The sequence below is a fragment of the Panulirus ornatus genome, chromosome 55, assembly GCF_036320965.1.
Source record: "Panulirus ornatus isolate Po-2019 chromosome 55, ASM3632096v1, whole genome shotgun sequence".
Lineage (NCBI taxonomy): Eukaryota > Metazoa > Arthropoda > Malacostraca > Decapoda > Palinuridae > Panulirus > Panulirus ornatus.
This window is the reverse complement of record NC_092278.1, coordinates 30435687-30457609: the sequence shown is the minus strand read 5'-3', so window position 1 is coordinate 30457609 and position 21923 is coordinate 30435687. Positions and strand designations below refer to the sequence as shown.

Below are 21923 nucleotides of genomic sequence, written 5' to 3'. Positions count from 1 at the left end.
GGAGAAGGCATATGATAGAGTTGATACAGATGCTCTGAGAAAGGTATTAAGAATATATGGTGTGGGAGGCAAGTTGTTAGAAGTAGTGAAAATTTTTTATCGAGGATGTAAGGCGTGTGTACGAGTAGGAAGAAAGGAAGGCGATTGGTTCTCAGTGAACGTAGGTTTCCGGCAGGGGTGTGTGATGTCTCCATGGTTGTTTAATTTGTTTATGGATGAGGATGTTAGTGAGGTGAATGCAAGTGTTTTGGAGAGAGGGGCAAGTATGCAGTCTGTTGTGGATGAGAGAGCTTGGGAAGTGAGTCAGTTGTTGTTCGCTGATGATACAGCGCTGGTGGCTGATTTGGGTGAGAAACTGCAGAAGCTGATGACTGAGTTTGTTAAAGTGTGTGAAAGAAGAAAACTGAGAGTAAATGTGAATAAGAGCAAGGCTATTAGGTACAGTAGAGTTGAGGGACAAGACAATTGGGAGGTAAGTTTGAATGGAGAAAAACTGGAGGAAGTGAAGTGTTTTAGATATCTGGAAGTGGATTTTGCAGCGGATGGAACCATGGAAGCGGTCACAGGGTGGGAGAGGGGGTGAAAGTTCTGGGAGCATTAAAAAATGAGTGGAAGGCGGAACATTATCTCGAAAAACAAAAATGGGTGTGTTTGAGGGAACAGTGGTTCCAAGAATGTTATATAATTACGAGGTGTGGGCTATAGATAGAGTTGTGCGGAGGAGGGTGGATGTGTTGGAAATGAGATGTTTGAGGACAATATGTGGTGTGAGGTAGTTTGATCGAGTAAGTAGTGAAAGGGCAAGAGATGTGTGGTAATGCAAAGAATGTGTTTGAGAGGGCAGAGGAGGGTGTATTGAAATGGTTTGGCCACATGGAGAGAATGAGTGAGGAAAGATTGACATAGAGGATATATGTTTCACAGGTGGAGGGAACGAGGAGAAGTAGGAGACCAAATTGGAGGTGGAAAGATGGAGTGAAAAAGATTTTGTGTGATCGGAGCCTGAACATGCAGGAGGATGAAAGGCGTGCAAGGAATAGAGTGAATTGGAACGATATGGTATACCGGGGTCGACGTGCTGTCAATGGATTGAATCAGGACATGTGAAGCGTCTGGGGTAAACCATGGAAAGTTTTGTGGGGCCTGGATGTGGAAAGGGAGGTGTGGTTTAGGTGGATTATACATGACAGCTAGAGACTGAGTGTGGATAGATAGATAGATAGATAGATAGATTTCAAACTTGATTGCTTTTCCTGCGTTAACGAGGCAGTGTCAGAAAAAAGGTGAAGAAAAACACATCCGTTCACATACATATACATATGAATGTACGCACCAACACGTAAATATACATTTATATACATGCATACATTCATGCTTACATACATATACATGTACGTACATATATATATATATATATATATATATATATATATATATATATATATATATATATATATATATATATATATATATATATATATATATATATATATATATATATATATATATATATATATATATATATATATATATATATATATATATATATATATATATATATATATATATATATATATATATATATAGTATATATATATATATATATATATATATATATATATATATATATATATATATATATATATATATATATATATATATATATATATATATATATATATATATATATATATATATATATATATATATATATATATATATATATATATATATATATATATATATATATATATATACACATATACATATGCATACATATACATATACATACACATGCATATACATATATACACATGGTTTGGTTACATTGAGAGAACGAGTGAGGAAAGATTGACAAAGAAGATATATGTGTCAGAGGTGGAGGGAACGAGGAGAAGCGGGAGACCAAATTGGAGGTGGAAGGATGGAGTGAAAAAGATTTTGAGCGATCGGGGACTGAACATTTTATGTGTGGCGGGGTGGCGACGAAAATTGATGAAGGCAGCAAGTATGAATATGTACATGTGTATATATGAATATGTCTGTGTATGTATATGTATATATACGTTGTAATGTATAGGTATGTATATGTGCGTGTGTGGGCATTTATGAATATAAATGTGTATGTAAGTGGGTTTGGGCCATTCTCTCGTCTGTTTCCTTGCGCTACCTCGCTAACGCGGGAGACGGCGATTACGTATGATAAATACATAAACATGTGATTATTCTTATATACTCGCCTACATCCATTCTTGACGCCACCCCGCCTAGGGAACAGCACATATCCACGAAGAAAAGGAAAAATATAACATACGTTCTCTTCCCCACACCCGATCGCCACCCCTTGCGTCAGCGAGGTAGCGCCAGTAAACAGACGAAGAAACACCACAGCCGCTCACACTCATTTTCTAGCTATCATGTACAATGCACCAAAACCACAGCTCCCTATCCACATCCAGGCACCGAACACCTTTCCATGATTCACCCCAGACGTTTCACATGCCCTGGTTCAGTTCATTTACGGAATATCGACCCCAGTATACCACATCGTTCCAATTAACGCTATTCTGTGCACGCCTTTCACCACCTGCATGTTCAGGCCACAATTGCTCAAAATGTTTTTAACTCCATCCTTCCATTTCCAATTTGGTCTCCCGATTCTTCTTATTCCCTCCATCTCTGACACATATATCCTCTTTGTCAGTCTTTTCTCACTCATTCTCTACATATGTCCAAACCATTTCAACACATCATCTTCTGATCTCTCAACCACACTCTATTTATCGCTACACATCACTCTTACCCTTTCATTATCTACCCAATCAAACCACCTCATATCATTCATTGTATTCAAACATTTCATTTCTAACCCATCCACCCTCCTCCGCACATGCCTCGCAAACATATGATATTGTTGAAACAAACCCATTTATGCCCTCCGTAAAAACGTTCTCTCTTTCCACACATTCTTCATCGCTTCCAGAACCTTCGACCCCTCCCCCACCCTATGACGTACTTCCACTTCCACTGTTCAATTTACTGCCAAGTCCGCTGTAAGACATCTAAAGCACTTCACTTCCTTCTATTTTTCTCCATTCAAACTTACATCTCAACTAACTTGTCCCTCAGCCATACTGAATATTCACTCTCAGCTTCTCCTTTTCACACATTCTTCTAAACTCATTAAGAAAAGATATAAAGAAGTACTTTTATGTAAACGAGAGGTGGATGAATGGAATAAAATGACTGAGGTCATGGTTAATGCAAACAGCTTACATGAATGCATGACGTTGTGCGCGAGTATACAAGGTTTAAGAGAAAGGATCCCACGAGTGTTAAACGACCTCCCCGTTCAGCGCATATTGTTAATTACAAATAGGTAAATACACACACACACACACACACACACACACACACACACACACACACACACACACAAAACAGCCTAAGCCAGGTGGCCGATGCCCTTACATTGACCGGTCCCGAGGGAAGGAAGCACGGCTGACTTGGCCCGAGGTCGACTGCCGAAACCCGTATAAACCCATGTGTGTGTGTGTGTGTGGTGTGTGTGTGTGTGTGTGTGTGTGTGTGTGGTGTGTGTGTGTGTGTGTGTGTGTGTGTGTGTGTGATTATCATTTGTATGTTATGGGAAGAGAGTCTTACACTTTTGTTGCTCAGTCTTTTAACCTTGTATACAAGAAAAAGTATATTTTCTTACGTGAGTTCATAGAGACATCCACACGTAGACTGGAACTATTTATCGACAGCCTCGAGGGGAGGGTGAAAGACTGTGTTAGTCGTGAGACGACTGCAACATCCAAGGCTCGACCAACGCGGGCAGCACCTCGGATAGACACGTCATGACCCATGGTCAATAATGTTATCCAGTACAAATCGGAGGCCTGTGTGTGTGTTGGTGGGGGAGGTGGTAGCAGTGCAGAAGATAAATTCATTCTTGCTCCTTATCATGATTAACAATAGCTTGGACGGAGGATATAGTTCGGTCAATCCGTTTGATCCAATGTTAACCAGGCCTGGAGGAGCAGTGGAAGACAAGTCGTGATGATCATGACATCTCTTGCCTCTCATCAGAGATGAATTGCAAGGCAGTTTTCGTTTGAGTGACAATACGATCTATGTTCAGTTTTTCAAGGCTGGGGCGACGCAAAACAATCTCAATTCAACGTTGCCTTAAGAAACTGTTGTTGATGCTGCTTGGTAAGAGTTTAGATCTATCCACTGTAGTCAAGTTTTGATGCTCAACCTAGATATATCAGCTTCTTTTTTCAACCTGTTTCGTTTTCTATGAATCTTGGTCCTGTCGCTCCTCGGGAGATCGGGTTAGGTATATAAGCGTCTGCTCACGCCTGCTTCCACACTCAAGCCGAGTCCTCTGACCAATGAATATGATCTCGGTAAGTTTATATCATCACAAAAGAATATTCTCGTTAACGAAAGCAACATATTTAAGATACATATAAGCTTGTACAAGTATTGCAATATCAATGTCATAGAAAATTGCTCTGGTACCTGTAGGGGTGATTTCCAATATCAAATGACTCTGATCAACTGACACCTAATCCCAAAACTTTATATCTCTACAGACAGTTGTCCTGTGTGTCTTAGCGGTTGCCACATCCGCCGCCAGGCTTCCATCTACTTCATATGGAGCGCCTGGCAGAGGCAGTGGAGCTTTTGGGGGTTCGTCTGGATTAGGCTTTGGAGGTTCAGTTGGAGGAGGCTTTGGTGGATCAGCCGGAGGAGGTTTCGGGGCCTCAACTGGAGGAGGTTTTGGGGGCTCAACTGGCGGAGGCTTTGGTGAATCAGCAGGAGGAGGTTTTGGGGGTTCAACAGGTGGAGGATTCGGAGGTGTTGGCAGTGGGAGCTCTGTTGCTGGATCCTACAGACCTTCAGGTCCTGTCATTCCCATCTTGAAGGATGAACGTGAGGGACCTGATCAGTTTGGCAACTACTACTTCGAGTTTGAAACTGGTAACGGCATCAGTCGCAATGAGCAAGGCGCCCCACAGGGAGAGACAGGAGCCGTGGCATCGCAGGGAGGATGGTCGTAAGTTAACATCATGTGAAATATTTAGGGAACCTATGCCCATATGTTTGTAATCGCGAATTCTATTTCCTGCACATGGATTGTGGGTATACCTAAATTCAAGGAGCCAGCAATCTCCCCTTTAAGCTGCTTGGTGCCATCAAGTACTTCCTGGCCATGAGTAAGGCTAATTGCAGTCTTATGCCTTTCAGATTTACGTTCCCTGATGGAAGTCCAGGTGTCTTCAGTTTCTTAGCTGACGAGGGTGGATATCAGGTGGAGTCTGACCTGTTGCCCACTCCTCATCCTCTGCCAGCACATGCTATCGCCCAGATCGAGAAGGCTCGTCAGGAGGACGCTGCTGCAGCTGCTGGAGGTGGACGTGGGTCATATGGTGGTGCCTCTGGTGCCGGGTCAGGCGCAGGCTTCAGCGGTTCAGGTGCGGAGGCTTCGGTGGTTCAGGTGCTGGAGGCTTCGGTGGTTCAGGTGCTGGAGGCTTCGGTGGTTCAGGTGCTGGAGGCTTTGGTGGTTCAAGTGCCGGAGGATTCAGCGGTTCAGGTGCCGGAGGCTTCAGTGGATCAGGTGCTGGAGGTTTCGGTGGCCAAGGCGCTGGAGGCTTCGGTGGTTCAGGTGCTGGAGGCTTTGGTGGTTCAGGTGCTGGAGGCTTCGGTGGTTCAGGTGCTGGAGGCTTCGGTGGTTCAGGTGCTGGAGGTTTCGGTGGCCAAGGCGCTGGAGGCTTCGGTGGTTCAGGTGCTGGAGGCTTCGGTGGTTCAGGTGCTGGAGGCTTCGGTGGTTCAGGTGCTGGAGGCTTCGGTGGTTCAGGTGCTGGAGGTTTCGGTGGCCAAGGCGCTGGAGGCTTCGGTGGTTCAGGTGCTGGAGGCTTCGGTGGTTCAGGTGCTGGAGGTTTCGGTGGCCAAGGCGCTGGAGGCTTCGGTGGTTCAGGTGCTGGAGGTTTCGGTGGCCAAGGCGCTGGAGGCTTCGGTGGTTCAGGTGCTGGAGGCTTCGGTGGTTCAGGTGCTGGAGGTTTCGGTGGCCAAGGCGCTGGAGGCTTCGGTGGTTCAGGTGCTGGAGGTTTCGGTGGCCAAGGCGCTGGAGGCTTCGGTGGTTCAGGTGCTGGAGGCTTCGGTGGTTCAGGTGCTGGAGGTTTCGGTGGCCAAGGCGCTGGAGGCTTCGGTGGTTCAGGTGCTGGAGGTTTCGGTGGCCAAGGCGCTGGAGGCTTCGGTGGTTCAGGTGCTGGAGGTTTCGGTGGCCAAGGCGCTGGAGGCTTCGGTGGTTCAGGTGCTGGAGGTTTCGGTGGCCAAGGCGCTGGAGGCTTCGGTGGTTCAGGTGCTGGAGGTTTCGGTGGCCAAGGCGCTGGAGGCTTCGGTGGTTCAGGTGCTGGAGGCTTCGGTGGTTCAGGTGCTGGAGGTTTCGGTGGCCAAGGCGCTGGAGGCTTCGGTGGTTCAGGTGCTGGAGGCTTCGGTGGTTCAGGTGCTGGAGGTTTCGGTGGCCAAGGCGCTGGAGGCTTCGGTGGTTCAGGTGCTGGAGGCTTCGGTGGTTCAGGTGCTGGAGGTTTCGGTGGCCAAGGCGCTGGAGGCTTCGGTGGTTCAGGTGCTGGAGGCTTCGGTGGTTCAGGTGCTGGAGGCTTCGGTGGTTCAGGTGCTGGAGGCTTCGGTGGTTCAGGTGCTGGAGGCTTCGGTGGTTCAGGTGCTGGAGGCTTCGGTGGTTCAGGTGCTGGAGGTTTCGGTGGCCAAGGCGCTGGAGGCTTCGGTGGTTCAGGTGCTGGAGGTTTCGGTGGCCAAGGCGCTGGAGGCTTCGGTGGTTCAGGTGCTGGAGGTTTCGGTGGCCAAGGCGCTGGAGGCTTCGGTGGTTCAGGTGCTGGAGGCTTCGGTGGTTCAGGTGCTGGAGGCTTCGGTGGTTCAGGTGCTGGAGGCTTCGGTGGTTCAGGTGCTGGAGGCTTCGGTGGTTCAGGTGCTGGAGGCTTCGGTGGTTCAGGTGCTGGAGGCTTCGGTGGTTCAGGTGCTGGAGGCTTCGGTGGTTCAGGTGCTGGAGGCTTCGGTGGTTCAGGTGCTGGAGGTTTCGGTGGCCAAGGCGCTGGAGGCTTCGGTGGTTCAGGTGCTGGAGGTTTCGGTGGCCAAGGCGCTGGAGGCTTCGGTGGTTCAGGTGCTGGAGGCTTCGGTGGTTCAGGTGCTGGAGGCTTCGGTGGTTCAGGTGCTGGAGGCTTCGGTGGTTCAGGTGCTGGAGGTTTCGGTGGCCAAGGCGCTGGAGGCTTCGGTGGTTCAGGTGCTGGAGGTTTCGGTGGCCAAGGCGCTGGAGGCTTCGGTGGTTCAGGTGCTGGAGGCTTCGGTGGTTCAGGTGCTGGAGGCTTCGGTGGTTCAGGTGCTGGAGGTTTCGGTGGCCAAGGCGCTGGAGGCTTCGGTGGTTCAGGTGCTGGAGGTTTCGGTGGCCAAGGCGCTGGAGGCTTCGGTGGTTCAGGTGCTGGAGGCTTCGGTGGTTCAGGTGCTGGAGGTTTCGGTGGCCAAGGCGCTGGAGGCTTCGGTGGTTCAGGTGCTGGAGGTTTCGGTGGCCAAGGCGCTGGAGGCTTCGGTGGTTCAGGTGCTGGAGGCTTCGGTGGTTCAGGTGCTGGAGGTTTCGGTGGCCAAGGCGCTGGAGGCTTCGGTGGTTCAGGTGCTGGAGGTTTCGGTGGCCAAGGCGCTGGAGGCTTCGGTGGTTCAGGTGCTGGAGGCTTCGGTGGTTCAGGTGCTGGAGGTTTCGGTGGCCAAGGCGCTGGAGGCTTCGGTGGTTCAGGTGCTGGAGGTTTCGGTGGCCAAGGCGCTGGAGGCTTCGGTGGTTCAGGTGCTGGAGGTTTCGGTGGCCAAGGCGCTGGAGGCTTCGGTGGTTCAGGTGCTGGAGGCTTCGGTGGTTCAGGTGCTGGAGGCTTCGGTGGTTCAGGTGCTGGAGGTTTCGGTGGCCAAGGCGCTGGAGGCTTCGGTGGTTCAGGTGCTGGAGGCTTCGGTGGTTCAGGTGCTGGAGGCTTCGGTGGTTCAGGTGCTGGAGGTTTCGGTGGCCAAGGCGCTGGAGGCTTCGGTGGTTCAGGTGCTGGAGGTTTCGGTGGCCAAGGCGCTGGAGGCTTCGGTGGTTCAGGTGCTGGAGGCTTCGGTGGTTCAGGTGCTGGAGGCTTTGGTGAATCAGCAGGAGGAGGTTTTGGGGGTTCAACTGGCGGAGGCTTTGGTGAATCAGCAGGAGGAGGTTTTGGGGGCTCAACTGGCGGAGGCTTTGGTGAATCAGCAGGATGAGGTTTTGGGGGTTCAACAGGTGGAAGGATTCGGAGTTGTGTTGGTCAGTGGGAGCTCTGTTGCTGGATCCTACAGACCTTCAGGTCCTGTCATTCCCATCTTGAAGGATGAACGTGAGGGACCTGATCAGTTTGGCAACTACTACTTCGAGTTTGAAACTGGTAACGGCATCAGTCGCAATGAGCAAGGCGCCCCCCAGGGAGAGACAGGAGCCGTGGCATCGCAGGGGAGGATGGTCGTAAGTTAACATCATGTGAAATATTTAGGGAACTATGCCCATATGTTTGTAATCGCGAATTCTATTTCTGCACATGGATTGTGGGTATACCTAAATTCAAGGAGCCAGCAATCTCCCCTTTAAGCTGCTTGGTTGCCATCAAGTACTTTGTATGGTATATCCTGGCCATGAGTAAGGTAATTGCAGTCTTATGCCTTTCAGATTTACGTTCCCTGATGGAAGTCCAGGCGTCTTCAGTTTCTTAGCTGACGAAGATGGATATCAGGTGGAGTCTGACCTGTTGCCCACTCCTCACCCTCTCCCAAGCCCATGCTATCGCCCAGATCGAGAAGGCTCGTCAGGAGGACGCTGCTGCAGCTGCTGGAGGTGGACGTGGGACATATGGTGGTGCCTCTGGTGCCGGGTCAGGCGCAGTGCTATCAGCGTTGCAGGTGCCGGAGGCTTCAGTGGATCAGGTGCTGGAGGTTTCGGTGGCCAAGGCGCTGGAGGCTTCGGTGGTTCAGGTGCTGGAGGCTTTGGTGGTTCAGGTGCTGGAGGCTTTGGTGGTTCAGGTGCTGGAGGCTTCGGTGGTTCAGGTGCTGGAGGCTTCGGTGGTTCAGGTGCTGGAGGCTTCGGTGGTTCAGGTGCTGGAGGCTTCGGTGGTTCAGGTGCTGGAGGTTTCGGTGGCCAAGGCGCTGGAGGCTTCGGTGGTTCAGGTGCTGGAGGCTTCGGTGGTTCAGGTGCTGGAGGTTTCGGTGGCCAAGGCGCTGGAGGCTTCGGTGGTTCAGGTGCTGGAGGCTTCGGTGGTTCAGGTGCTGGAGGCTTCGGTGGTTCAGGTGCTGGAGGCTTCGGTGGTTCAGGTGCTGGAGGCTTTGGTGGTTCAGGTGCTGGAGGCTTCGGTGGTTCAGGTGCTGGAGGTTTCGGTGGCCAAGGCGCTGGAGGCTTCGGTGGTTCAGGTGCTGGAGGCTTCGGTGGTTCAGGTGCTGGAGGCTTCGGTGGTTCAGGTGCTGGAGGCTTCGGTGGTTCAGGTGCTGGAGGTTTCGGTGGCCAAGGCGCTGGAGGCTTCGGTGGTTCAGGTGCTGGAGGCTTCGGTGGTTCAGGTGCTGGAGGCTTCGGTGGTTCAGGTGCTGGAGGCTTCGGTGGTTCAGGTGCTGGAGGTTTCGGTGGCCAAGGCGCTGGAGGCTTCGGTGGTTCAGGTGCTGGAGGTTTCGGTGGCCAAGGCGCTGGAGGCTTCGGTGGTTCAGGTGCTGGAGGCTTCGGTGGTTCAGGTGCTGGAGGCTTCGGTGGTTCAGGTGCTGGAGGCTTCGGTGGTTCAGGTGCTGGAGGTTTCGGTGGCCAAGGCGCTGGAGGCTTCGGTGGTTCAGGTGCTGGAGGTTTCGGTGGCCAAGGCGCTGGAGGCTTCGGTGGTTCAGGTGCTGGAGGCTTCGGTGGTTCAGGTGCTGGAGGCTTCGGTGGTTCAGGTGCTGGAGGCTTCGGTGGTTCAGGTGCTGGAGGTTTCGGTGGCCAAGGCGCTGGAGGCTTCGGTGGTTCAGGTGCTGGAGGTTTCGGTGGCCAAGGCGCTGGAGGCTTCGGTGGTTCAGGTGCTGGAGGTTTCGGTGGCCAAGGCGCTGGAGGCTTCGGTGGTTCAGGTGCTGGAGGTTTCGGTGGCCAAGGCGCTGGAGGCTTCGGTGGTTCAGGTGCTGGAGGCTTCGGTGGTTCAGGTGCTGGAGGCTTCGGTGGTTCAGGTGCTGGAGGTTTCGGTGGCCAAGGCGCTGGAGGCTTCGGTGGTTCAGGTGCTGGAGGCTTTGGTGGTTCAGGTGCTGGAGGCTTCGGTGGTTCAGGTGCTGGAGGTTTCGGTGGCCAAGGCGCTGGAGGCTTCGGTGGTTCAGGTGCTGGAGGTTTCGGTGGCCAAGGCGCTGGAGGCTTCGGTGGTTCAGGTGCTGGAGGCTTCGGTGGTTCAGGTGCTGGAGGCTTCGGTGGTTCAGGTGCTGGAGGTTTCGGTGGCCAAGGCGCTGGAGGCTTCGGTGGTTCAGGTGCTGGAGGCTTCGGTGGTTCAGGTGCTGGAGGCTTCGGTGGTTCAGGTGCTGGAGGCTTTGGTGGTTCAGGTGCTGGAGGCTTTGGTGGTTCAGGTGCTGGAGGTTTCGGTGGCCAAGGCGCTGGAGGCTTCGGTGGTTCAGGTGCTGGAGGCTTCGGTGGTTCAGGTGCTGGAGGCTTCGGTGGTTCAGGTGCTGGAGGCTTCGGTGGTTCAGGTGCTGGAGGCTTCGGTGGTTCAGGTGCTGGAGGCTTCGGTGGTTCAGGTGCTGGAGGCTTCGGTGGTTCAGGTGCTGGAGGTTTCGGTGGCCAAGGCGCTGGAGGCTTCGGTGGTTCAGGTGCTGGAGGCTTCGGTGGTTCAGGTGCTGGAGGTTTCGGTGGCCAAGGCGCTGGAGGCTTCGGTGGTTCAGGTGCTGGAGGCTTCGGTGGTTCAGGTGCTGGAGGCTTCGGTGGTTCAGGTGCTGGAGGTTTCGGTGGCCAAGGCGCTGGAGGCTTCGGTGGTTCAGGTGCTGGAGGCTTCGGTGGTTCAGGTGCTGGAGGTTTCGGTGGCCAAGGCGCTGGAGGCTTCGGTGGTTCAGGTGCTGGAGGCTTCGGTGGTTCAGGTGCTGGAGGTTTCGGTGGCCAAGGCGCTGGAGGCTTCGGTGGTTCAGGTGCTGGAGGTTTCGGTGGCCAAGGCGCTGGAGGCTTCGGTGGTTCAGGTGCTGGAGGCTTCGGTGGTTCAGGTGCTGGAGGTTTCGGTGGCCAAGGCGCTGGAGGCTTCGGTGGTTCAGGTGCTGGAGGCTTCGGTGGTTCAGGTGCTGGAGGTTTCGGTGGCCAAGGCGCTGGAGGCTTCGGTGGTTCAGGTGCTGGAGGCTTCGGTGGTTCAGGTGCTGGAGGTTTCGGTGGCCAAGGCGCTGGAGGCTTCGGTGGTTCAGGTGCTGGAGGCTTCGGTGGTTCAGGTGCTGGAGGCTTCGGTGGTTCAGGTGCTGGAGGCTTCGGTGGTTCAGGTGCTGGAGGCTTTGGTGGTTCAGGTGCTGGAGGCTTTGGTGGTTCAGGTGCTGGAGGCTTCGGTGGTTCAGGTGCTGGAGGTTTCGGTGGCCAAGGCGCTGGAGGCTTCGGTGGTTCAGGTGCTGGAGGTTTCGGTGGCCAAGGCGCTGGAGGCTTCGGTGGTTCAGGTGCTGGAGGCTTCGGTGGTTCAGGTGCTGGAGGCTTCGGTGGTTCAGGTGCTGGAGGTTTCGGTGGCCAAGGCGCTGGAGGCTTCGGTGGTTCAGGTGCTGGAGGCTTCGGTGGTTCAGGTGCTGGAGGCTTCGGTGGTTCAGGTGCTGGAGGTTTCGGTGGCCAAGGCGCTGGAGGCTTCGGTGGTTCAGGTGCTGGAGGTTTCGGTGGCCAAGGCGCTGGAGGCTTCGGTGGTTCAGGTGCTGGAGGTTTCGGTGGCCAAGGCGCTGGAGGCTTCGGTGGTTCAGGTGCTGGAGGCTTCGGTGGTTCAGGTGCTGGAGGCTTCGGTGGTTCAGGTGCTGGAGGTTTCGGTGGCCAAGGCGCTGGAGGCTTCGGTGGTTCAGGTGCTGGAGGTTTCGGTGGCCAAGGCGCTGGAGGCTTCGGTGGTTCAGGTGCTGGAGGTTTCGGTGGTTCAGGTGCTGGAGGTTTCGGTGGCCAAGGCGCTGGAGGCTTCGGTGGTTCAGGTGCTGGAGGTTTCGGTGGCCAAGGCGCTGGAGGCTTCGGTGGTTCAGGTGCTGGAGGCTTCGGTGGTTCAGGTGCTGGAGGTTTCGGTGGCCAAGGCGCTGGAGGCTTCGGTGGTTCAGGTGCTGGAGGTTTCGGTGGCCAAGGCGCTGGAGGCTTCGGTGGTTCAGGTGCTGGAGGCTTCGGTGGTTCAGGTGCTGGAGGTTTCGGTGGCCAAGGCGCTGGAGGCTTCGGTGGTTCAGGTGCTGGAGGTTTCGGTGGCCAAGGCGCTGGAGGCTTCGGTGGTTCAGGTGCTGGAGGCTTTGGTGGTTCAGGTGCTGGAGGCTTTGGTGAATCAGCAGGAGGAGGTTTTGGGGGTTCAACTGGCGGAGGCTTTGGTGAATCAGCAGGAGGAGGTTTTGGGGGTTCAACTGGCGGAGGCTTTGGTGAATCAGCAGGAGGAGGTTTTGGGGGTTCAACTGGCGGAGGCTTTGGTGAATCAGCAGGAGGAGGTTTTGGGGGTTCAACTGGCGGAGGCTTTGGTGAATCAGCAGGAGGAGGTTTTGGGGGTTCAACTGGCGGAGGCTTTGGTGAATCAGCAGGAGGAGGTTTTGGGGGTTCAACTGGCGGAGGCTTTGGTGAATCAGCAGGAGGAGGTTTTGGGGGTTCAACTGGCGGAGGCTTTGGTGAATCAGCAGGAGGAGGTTTTGGGGGTTCCACTGCTCTTCCCCAATCTGATACTCTGTACATGGCTTCACCCTCTTAGTCAATTCCCTCCCATATAATTTCCCAGGATACTCAACAGACTTATGCCTCTGTAATTTGAACACTCACCTTTATCCCCTTTGCCTTTTTACAACCACACTATGCGTGCATTCCGCCAATCTTCAGGCACTTCATCATGATCCATACATACACTGAATATCCTTACCAAACAATCAAAAACACAGTCACCCCCTTTCTTAATAGATTCTGCTGGGGATGGGAGAGCCTGGTGGCAAATTCTAGATTCTGAGATTCTAGATTCTGAGAAACTGCAGAAGTTGGTGACAGAGTTTGGAAAAGTGAAAAGTGAAAGTTGAGAGTAAATGTGAGTAAGAGCAAGGTTATTTGGCCCAATAGGGTGAAGGACAAGTTAACTGGGATGTAAGTTTGAATGGAGAAAAATTGGAGGAATTGAAGTGTTTTAGACGTCTGAGAGTAGACTTAGCAGCGAATGGAACCATCGAAGCGGAAATGAGTCGTAGAGTGGGGGAGGTGGTGAAGGTTTTGTGAGCGATGAATAATGTGTGGAAGGAGTGAACGTTATCTCTGGGGGCAAAAATGGGTATGTTTGAAGGAACAGTAGTTCCAACAATGTTATATGGTTACGAGGCATGAGCTATGGATAGAGTTGCACGGAGGAAAGTGGATGTGTTGAAATGAAATGTTTGAGGACAAGAAGTGGTGTGAGGTGGTTTGATCGAGTAATTAATGAAAGGGTAAGGGAGATGTGTGGAAATAAAATAAGTATGGTTGAGAGAGCATAAGAGGGTGTGTTGAAATGGTTTGGACATATAAAGAGAATATGTGAGGAAAGATTGACAAAAACGTTATCTGTGTTAGAGGTGGATGGAATAAGGAGAAACAGGAGACCAAATTGGAGGTGGAAGGATGGAGTGAAAAAGATTTTGACCTGAACATGCAGGAGGGTGATAGGCGTGCAAGGAATAAATTGGAACGATGTGGTATGCCGGAGTCAACGTGCTGTCAATGGACTGAGCCAGGGCATGTGAAACGTTTGGGGTAAACCATGGAAAGGTCTGTGGAGCTTGGATCTGGATAGGGAGCTGTGGTTTCGGTACATTACACATGTGAACGAATGTGGCCTTTTTGTCTGTTTTCCTGGCGCTATCTCGCTGAAGCCGGGGGTAGCGATGCTATTTTCTGTGGGGCAAGGTAGCGCCAGAATGTATGAATGCAAGCAAGAATAAATAAGTACATGTGTATATATGTTTATGGATGGGCCGCTGAGGCTGTTAATGTGAGGGTTTTCAAGAGCGTTTACCAGGTGTAGTCAACTGTTACTTGTAAATCACACAGTTTTGGTGGAAGAGTTGAAGAAAAGACTGCAGAAGCTGACGCTTGAGGTTGAGTATGTGAAAGGATTTGGGAAAGAGATGATGTCCATGAAAGTAATGTCATGATGTTTAGCTTGGGAGGGAAAGACAGTTCTTTGTGAGGCATTTTGACATACAGCACATTTGGACATTAGAGGAATCTCATTTGCTCATTGTACAACTCCAACTTCTTTTGATATATTATTCTATTTATCGGTGATGAAAGGTTTATCTCTATGGTTCCACCGGTCTATTGATTTTTGTACTTCTTTATATGTGTCGAAGTCATCTACACATATTCATTACTATTGCCATTAGATAAACGATTTCTTCTTTCTTCTCCAAGTTATGTTTTAGGGTGTAAAGAAATACACTTGATGATGTTCATATCTTGATTATTATTTTTCGATGATGAATATGATATTTGATATAATAAGCGTTAGGTCATTATCATATGAGATAAGAAGATTTTTTATGGTAACATAAAAACATGACAATGTATCAAACATGACAATGTAGGAACTAAAAAGCGTCTTTAGGACACATCTTCATGGAATTTAGACAAGTGGACACTATAATGCGTAATATATCACTCAGGGAGCGCCGTAGGTCCTACTTGGAACTCCTCCTCCCGAACCACCGAATCCTCCAGCACCTGATGCACCAAAGCCTCCGGCACCTGAACCACCGAAGCCCGTACCTGATCCACTGAAGCCTCCGGCACCTGAACCGCTGAATCCTCCGGCACCTGAACCACCAAAGCTTCCAGAACCTGAACCACCGAAGCTTCCAGAACCTGATCCACTGAAGCCTGCACCTGACCCAGCACCAGAGGCACCACCATATGATCCACGTCCACCTCCAGCAGCTGCAGCAGCGTCCTCCTGACGAGCCTTCTCGATCTGGGCGATAGCATGGGCTGGCAGAGGGTGAGGAGTGGGCAACAGGTCAGACTCCACCTGATAGCCACCCTCGTCGGCTACGAAACTGAAGACGCCTGGACTTCCATCAGGGAACGTAAATCTGAAAGGCATGAGACGGCAATCAACCTCACTCATCGCCAGGAAATATAGATATCACTGAATCAAATGATGGCACCAAGCGGCCTAGTGGGGAGACTGCTGGCTCCTTGAATATAGCTATACGTACAATTATGTATAGAAAATCAAATACTGTGGTACAGATATTTATGCATAGGCTCCCCATGCATTATGCGTGATGATAACTTACGACCATCCTCCCTGGGATGCCACAGCTCCTGTCTCTCCCTGAGGGGCGCCTTGCTCATTGCGACTGATGCCGTCACCAGTTTCAAACTCGAAGTAGTAGTTACCGAACTGATCAGGTCCCTCACGTTCATCCTTCAGGATGGGAATGACAGGACCTGAAGGTCTGTAGGATCCAGCAGCAGAGCTCCCACTGCCAGCACCTCCGAAACCTCCACCTGTTGAACCCCCAAAACCTCCTCCTGCTGATCCACCAAAACCTCCGCCAGTTGAACCCCCAAAGCCTCCACCAGTTGAAGTCCCGAAACCTCCTCCAGTTGATCCACCAAAGCCTCCTCCACTTGAACCCCCAAAGTCTAGTCCAGATGAAGCCCCGGGACCTGAGCCAGACGAACCCCCAAAAGCTCCACTGCCTCTGCCAGGCGCTCCATATGAAGTAGATGGAAGCCTGGCGGCCGATGTCACAACCGCCAAGACACACAGTACAACTGTCTGTAGAGATATGAAGTTTTGGGATTAGGTATCAGAAGATCAAAGTACATTAATATAGGAAATTACCTCTACAGGTACCAGAGGAAGTTTCTATACCATTGATATTGCAATACTTGTACAAGCTTATATGTATCTTAAATATGTTGGTTTGGTGAACGAGGATATTCTTTTGTGATGATATAAACTTACCAAGATCATATTCATTGTTCAGAGGACTCGGCTTGAGTGTGGAAGCAGGCGTGAGCCGACGCTTATATACCCATCCCGATCTCCGGAAGAGGGAAAGGACCAAGATTCACAGAAAACGGAGCAGGTTGAAAAGGCAAAAAGAAATATCAAGGTTAGGCATCGAAACTTGACCACAGTGGATGGGCCTAAACTCTTACCAAGCAACATAAACTGTTTCTTTCGAAGACGTTAATCTGAGATGTTTTTGGGTCGCCCCAGCGTTGTTATATTGCCTTATGAAATTGAACATAAACAACAGAACATCACTCTTGCACTAGAACAAGTGATCGTATTTTCACTCGAAGGAAAATTACTCTGCAAGTCATGGCTGGTGAGAGGCAAAAGATGTCATGAACATCACGAACTGGCCGCCAACACTCCTCCAGGCCAGGTCATCACTGGCTCACACGATATAACCGAGATTTATCCTAGTTTATCTTGTGAACTTTACAAACACACACACACACACACACACACACACACACACACACACACACACACACACACACACACACACACACACACACACACACACACACACACAGGACATAGTGGTGTTCCGGATAGCATCACTGACCATAATGGGTCGCAATGGGCATGTGAGCAAGTAGGAAGAGAGGAGGGTGAATGGTTCCGGGGTATCGATGGGTCTCTGTCAACGGCGTCGTGTGGTGGTACTATGGCTGTTTAATGAGGTTGTGGATAGGGAACTGAGGCAGATAACGTGAGGTGTTTGGAGGGAGTGGTGGAGTTGCTCTGCTAAGGGTACACGTATGTTTCGGAGGTTAGTCTATTGCTGTTTGCAGACGACACTGTTGTGTTGGCAGAGGTGAAAGTGAAACTGCAAAAGCTGATGGTTGAGTTTGGGAGATTATGTGAAAGGATTAAGTCGAGAGACTATGTGAAAAAATGTTATTCTTTGAAGTGTGACATAGGAGAGAGAGAGAGAGAGAGAGAGAGAGAGAGAGAGAGAGAGAGAGAGAGAGAGAGAGAGAGAGAGAGAGAGAGAGAGAGAGAGAGAGAGAGAGAGAGAGAGAGAGAGTTCGGAACGAGTTTGAGTTTGAACGAAGAGAATGTAGAGTAAATGGGGCGTTTCAGATACCTGTGGGTGGACACGTCAGTGGGTGGAACTTCTGGAGCTGAGATGAACCACAGAGTGAGCGAAGCGGCCGAGGACCTAGTGGTGTTGAGGATTATTTTGTGGAAAGAGATATCTGTGTGTGAGGGCAAGGATGGGTATGTTTGATGCTATAGCAATCCCGGTGACTTTTATGCATGTGAATCGTAGGCTCTGAGTGCCAGTGTATGTAAATGGGTGGGTGTGCTGGAAATAAGAGATTCTGAGGATAACATAGCATGAGGAGAGGTGATTGACTAAGTACTTTAGGGCAATGGACAAAAGTGTGGTAATAAACTGAGTATGTTTGACGTCCTGATATCAAAGGACAGAGTATAGAGCTTTGGCTCACCCGTCACCTAACCTACGTTGAACCACAGTGAGCGCCACTTGATCTGCCTTGCGGTGCGTACACCTTGCCACTGAGTAGCACCTTTTCTCTCTTCCAAAAGAGTAAATTTTTAATATTATTTCTTGCATCTGAAAAATTCCCTTTTAAAAAAGATTCAGTAATCTTCGTGGACTGGTAGATTTCTAGTTCGTCGGGATTAAACTCTGGCACACGTATGTTTTCACTGATGTTGTGGGTACGTTGCCTTCATTCATTTACGTGTAATGATAATGCTTTCCTAAGAAGATTTCCCAAATCCATTTTCCTTTTTCACTAACGCAAAAAAAAAAAAAGTTTCTTCGTCCATAGATTTTTGGTCTATGAATACCTCAAATTACACAGTTTACTACCACATGCAGTCACTCTATATTGGTCAACTATTAAGCTATATAGCAAAGACGCTTCAAGATAAACCAGAAGTCATCAACAGATGATGAACATCAAATTCTTCACCAACCACATTACTCTACTGGTGAGTCTGTCAGCCTAAAGAAGTGGTCAAAAAAGTACAATTCTGAAAAATTTGAATGTATTCTTGACGAGAGTACATCATGGGTTTACCAAATGAAATTATGCTGAACTACATCTATAACTTATTGTTGACGATCTTTAGTGAATACCATTTTTTTTTTCATTCCCTCATTGTTTGGCTATGGTGCATTTCATTGCAGCCTTTAAATAAGACAAAACCTGTACCCGTGACAATCGTCATATTGTAATAGCAACACAGTGTGGGCAATGCAGGTCTGTATTATTCAAGGACATAAGGATATAATCATACCAGTATTAATCTCTTCGGTATTTTATTTCGAGAATATCTGTAATACTTATGGTTATAAGCGTATGGTATATATCGCATCAGAGAGATAATAGATCTCCCGTGTGTAACGCAGGGGCAGCTGACACCACACTCGTGGAGCAGTGAAGCCTCATCACGAAATGAGCAATGGAGATCGAACGAGGAAGGATGAGCTGAGGAAAGATTGGTGAGATATATTTGAGGTGTTAGGGATGCTGGGACAAGTGTTGTAGCTCCTGATGGAAATGTTCTTCAGGGTAAGCCATAGGTCCTACTGGGAACCTGAGGAGCAGGACGAGATATGGGTCGTAACTCAGGTCGAGAACCACTACTAGCGCCAGAGATGCCTCCAGTGGAACTCAGGATACCTCCACCAACAGAGCTTCCAAAGCTTCCGCCAGTTGACCCACCGAAGCCTTCGGAGGTTGAGCCACCAAAGTGTCCAGTTCCACCAGAAACGCTGAAACCTCCAGCACCTGAGCCACTGAAGCTTCCAGTTCCTGAAGAACCAAAGCTTACAACTCCAGAACCTCCAGAACCTGAACCACTGAAGCCTCCAGCACCTGAACCGCTGAAGCTTCCAGCACCTGAAGAACCGAGGCTTACAATTCCAGAACTTCCAACACCTGAACCACTGAAGCCTCCAGCACCTGAACCACTAATGCTTCCAGCACCTGAAGAACCGAAGCTCACAACTCCAGAACCTCCAGCACCTGAACTACTGAAGCCTCCAGTACCCGAACCGCTGAAGTCTTCAACACTTGAACTACTGAAGCCCCCGGCACTTGAACCATCGAAGCCTCCAGCACCTGAACCACTGAAACCTAACCCAGCACCAGAGGCACCACCATATGATCCATGTCCACCTCCGGCAGCTGCAGCAGCGTCCTCCTGACGAGCCTTCTCGATCTGGGCGATAGCATGGGCTGGGAGAGGATGAGGAGTGGGCAACAGGTCAGACTCCACCTGATAGCCACCTTCGTCGGCTACGAAACTGAAGACGCCTGGACTTCCATCAGGGAACGTAAATCTGAAAGGCAAATTACTATTAGTACATTCATGGAACAAAATGAAAGACACATATCAATATGTCAAAGAATTACGTAACAAATTTATGCATAGGACCTTCCTCCATTATAGTATCATTACTTACGACCATCCTCCCTGTGCTGCCACGGCTCCTGTGTCCAGGTGGGTACCTTGCTCGTTGCGACTGATGCCATCACCAGTCTCAAACTCGAAGTAGTAGTTGCCGTACTGATCAGGTCCCTCACGCTCATCCTTCAGGATGGGAATGACAGGACCTGAAGGCCTGTAGGATCCAGCAGCAGAGCTCCCGCTAACGGCAACCCCAACGCCTTCACCAATTGAACCCTCAGAACCTCCTCCAGTCGATCCACCAAAGCCTCCTCCAACTGAACCCCCAAAGCCTCCAGCAACTGAACCCCCAGAGCCTCCTCCAATTGAACCCCCGAAACTTCCGCCAGCTGAACCTCCAAAACCTCCGCCAGTTGAACTCACAAAACCTCCTCCAGTAGAACCCACCAAACCTCCGCCAGTTGAACTCACAAAACCGCCAGTTGAACTCCCCAAACCTCCGCCAGTTGAACTCACAAAACCTCCGCCAGTTGAACTCCCCAAACTTCCGCCAGTTGAACTCACAAAACCTCCTCCAGTAGAACCCCCCAAACTTCCGCCAGTTGAACTCACAAAGCTTCCTGCAGCTTGACCTCCAGACACTCCCCCAAACCTGACGATCGAGCCTCCCACGGAGGAGACTCCAGTTCTTCCTCCAAATGAAACCCTTGAACCTGAGCCAAACGAACCACCGAACCCTCCGCCTCCTAACTCATGGCTTCCTCTGTCAGGTGTCCCATATGAGGTAGATGGAAGTTCTTCGGCCGATGCAACAACGGCCAAGACACACAACACCACTGCCTGTAAAAGATGTATTTTTTTTTTTTAATTACCATTCGATGTAGTAAGAGATTCAATTATGAATATGCATGTCAGTGATAACACTGCACCCCTTTGTGTCTTCGTGTAGTAAATATGATAAAGACAGAATGGTCTCTATCTTTTCTAAGTTGCACACTGTCAAGGCTTCTACAGTCAATGATCTAAAGTGGCCCAACGTAAACTGGAGTTCGACATACTAAATGTAGTCGTTGTACGTTTGGGAAATCCCCAATAATATCGTTGGTAATATTCTGATTCCTTAATTGTAAACTTTTTGGACTAGTCTTGAGTCATTCTTATTTTGGTTCTGTTATAGATATTCACATGAATCAAAACTTGTTTACAGTTAACAATTTCTACTTCACGACACCTCAAGAGAATCACTGCAACAAAAGCATCAAGCATTTTTGTTTGTAAACCACTGCAGACAACAATACTCACATCCTCCCACTATGTGTCTTGCACGGTGATGTTAACCTACACATATCTACGGTGCTATTAACCTCTATACGTCTTACCTACGGCGATGATGTTAGTATTTGAATACATTTTCGTGGTAAAGTTACAAACTTACCGAGATCATATTCGTTGTTCAGAGAGCTCAAGATGAGTGTGGCAGATGGCGTCAGCCCACGCTTATATACCCGCCGAAATCCCGATCAGTGAGAGGACCAGAGTCCGCAGAAAACGGACTGTGGTCAGGGCTTATGTAAGAGATCAGCAAAGTCATCTTCAGAAGGGTCAAGGTCAGGCATTAAAATCTGGACAAAGGTGAGAGAGTGTCGTGTCCTGTACGGGAGAGACAGCGATGATGAAAAGTAAACCTTTATCTAACCAGATGTTCGGTAGTTTACCACAGTCTTCAGTATAGACACAGGACCACTCAAATTTAAGTATGTTTATAAGGAGAAAGTAGAAATGGTAAACAAAGTAAAAGTAACATAACTCTCACGTTTTATTCCTCGAGAATTACCTTACAAATGATCGTTGGTAAGAGGTTGAAGGAATCGTAAACAGCAGGGTAAGTTTGACTGCGCATCGACAGGTCCCGAAGCACAGTGAACCATACTAGAGAGAGAGAGAGAGAGAGAGAGAGAGAGAGAGAGAGAGAGAGAGAGAGAGAGAGAGAGAGAGAGAGAGTTATATTTCTGCTTCTCCTTTCAAAACACGGTATCAAAGATTTCTCGTATTATTCCATTACAATCCTGAAAATTGCACCATATGCCTTGAGTAGCATTAAACATATCAGAGATCACCTAACTGCCATGATGTGAGGTGTAAGTTGATACTCTCTTTAGATGAGATGGTTTAGCCATTATTCTGGCCGGCCGGGCCACAGGGGCAGAAGGGTACGAGGGAGAACCTCTGGCTAACGCAACTGCAGGGAAGGAAGAGAGGGAGGTGCGACATGGTGTAAGGGAAAACCCCCTGGCTAACCCAACAATAGGG

The 21923-nt window shown here is 50.0% G+C and overlaps 1 protein-coding gene and 1 pseudogene across 1 annotated transcript; one reads left to right on the top strand and one right to left on the bottom strand.

The window, feature by feature from the left end:
* The first annotated feature begins 4406 nt into the window (after window positions 1-4406).
* Window positions 4407-14349, top strand: LOC139765453 (uncharacterized; annotated as a pseudogene).
* Window positions 14350-14640: 291 nt separating this feature from the next.
* LOC139765452 (uncharacterized) lies at window positions 14641-21132 on the bottom strand. The gene is made up of 6 exons (XM_071692824.1): window positions 21049-21132; window positions 19669-20453; window positions 18779-19545; window positions 17694-17767; window positions 15493-15980; window positions 14641-15285 (listed from the first exon to the last, which is right to left on the bottom strand). The coding sequence occupies exons 1-6, from the start codon at window positions 21055-21057 to the stop codon at window positions 14856-14858; spliced, it is 2553 nt and encodes an 850-aa protein (XP_071548925.1). The 5' UTR covers window positions 21058-21132; the 3' UTR covers window positions 14641-14855.
* Between the last annotated feature and the right edge of the window lie 791 nt (window positions 21133-21923).

Bases quoted from the DNA above. Each gene is read 5' to 3' on its own strand.
- LOC139765452 (XM_071692824.1), bottom strand. The intron at 17,768-18,778 runs GCTTACCCTGAA...CTCTTTTGGAAG, and splicing joins GGTTCCCAGTAGGACCTATG to AGAGAAAAGGTGCTACTCAG. The intron at 15,286-15,492 runs GTAAGTTATCAT...CATGCCTTTCAG, and splicing joins GCATCCCAGGGAGGATGGTC to ATTTACGTTCCCTGATGGAA.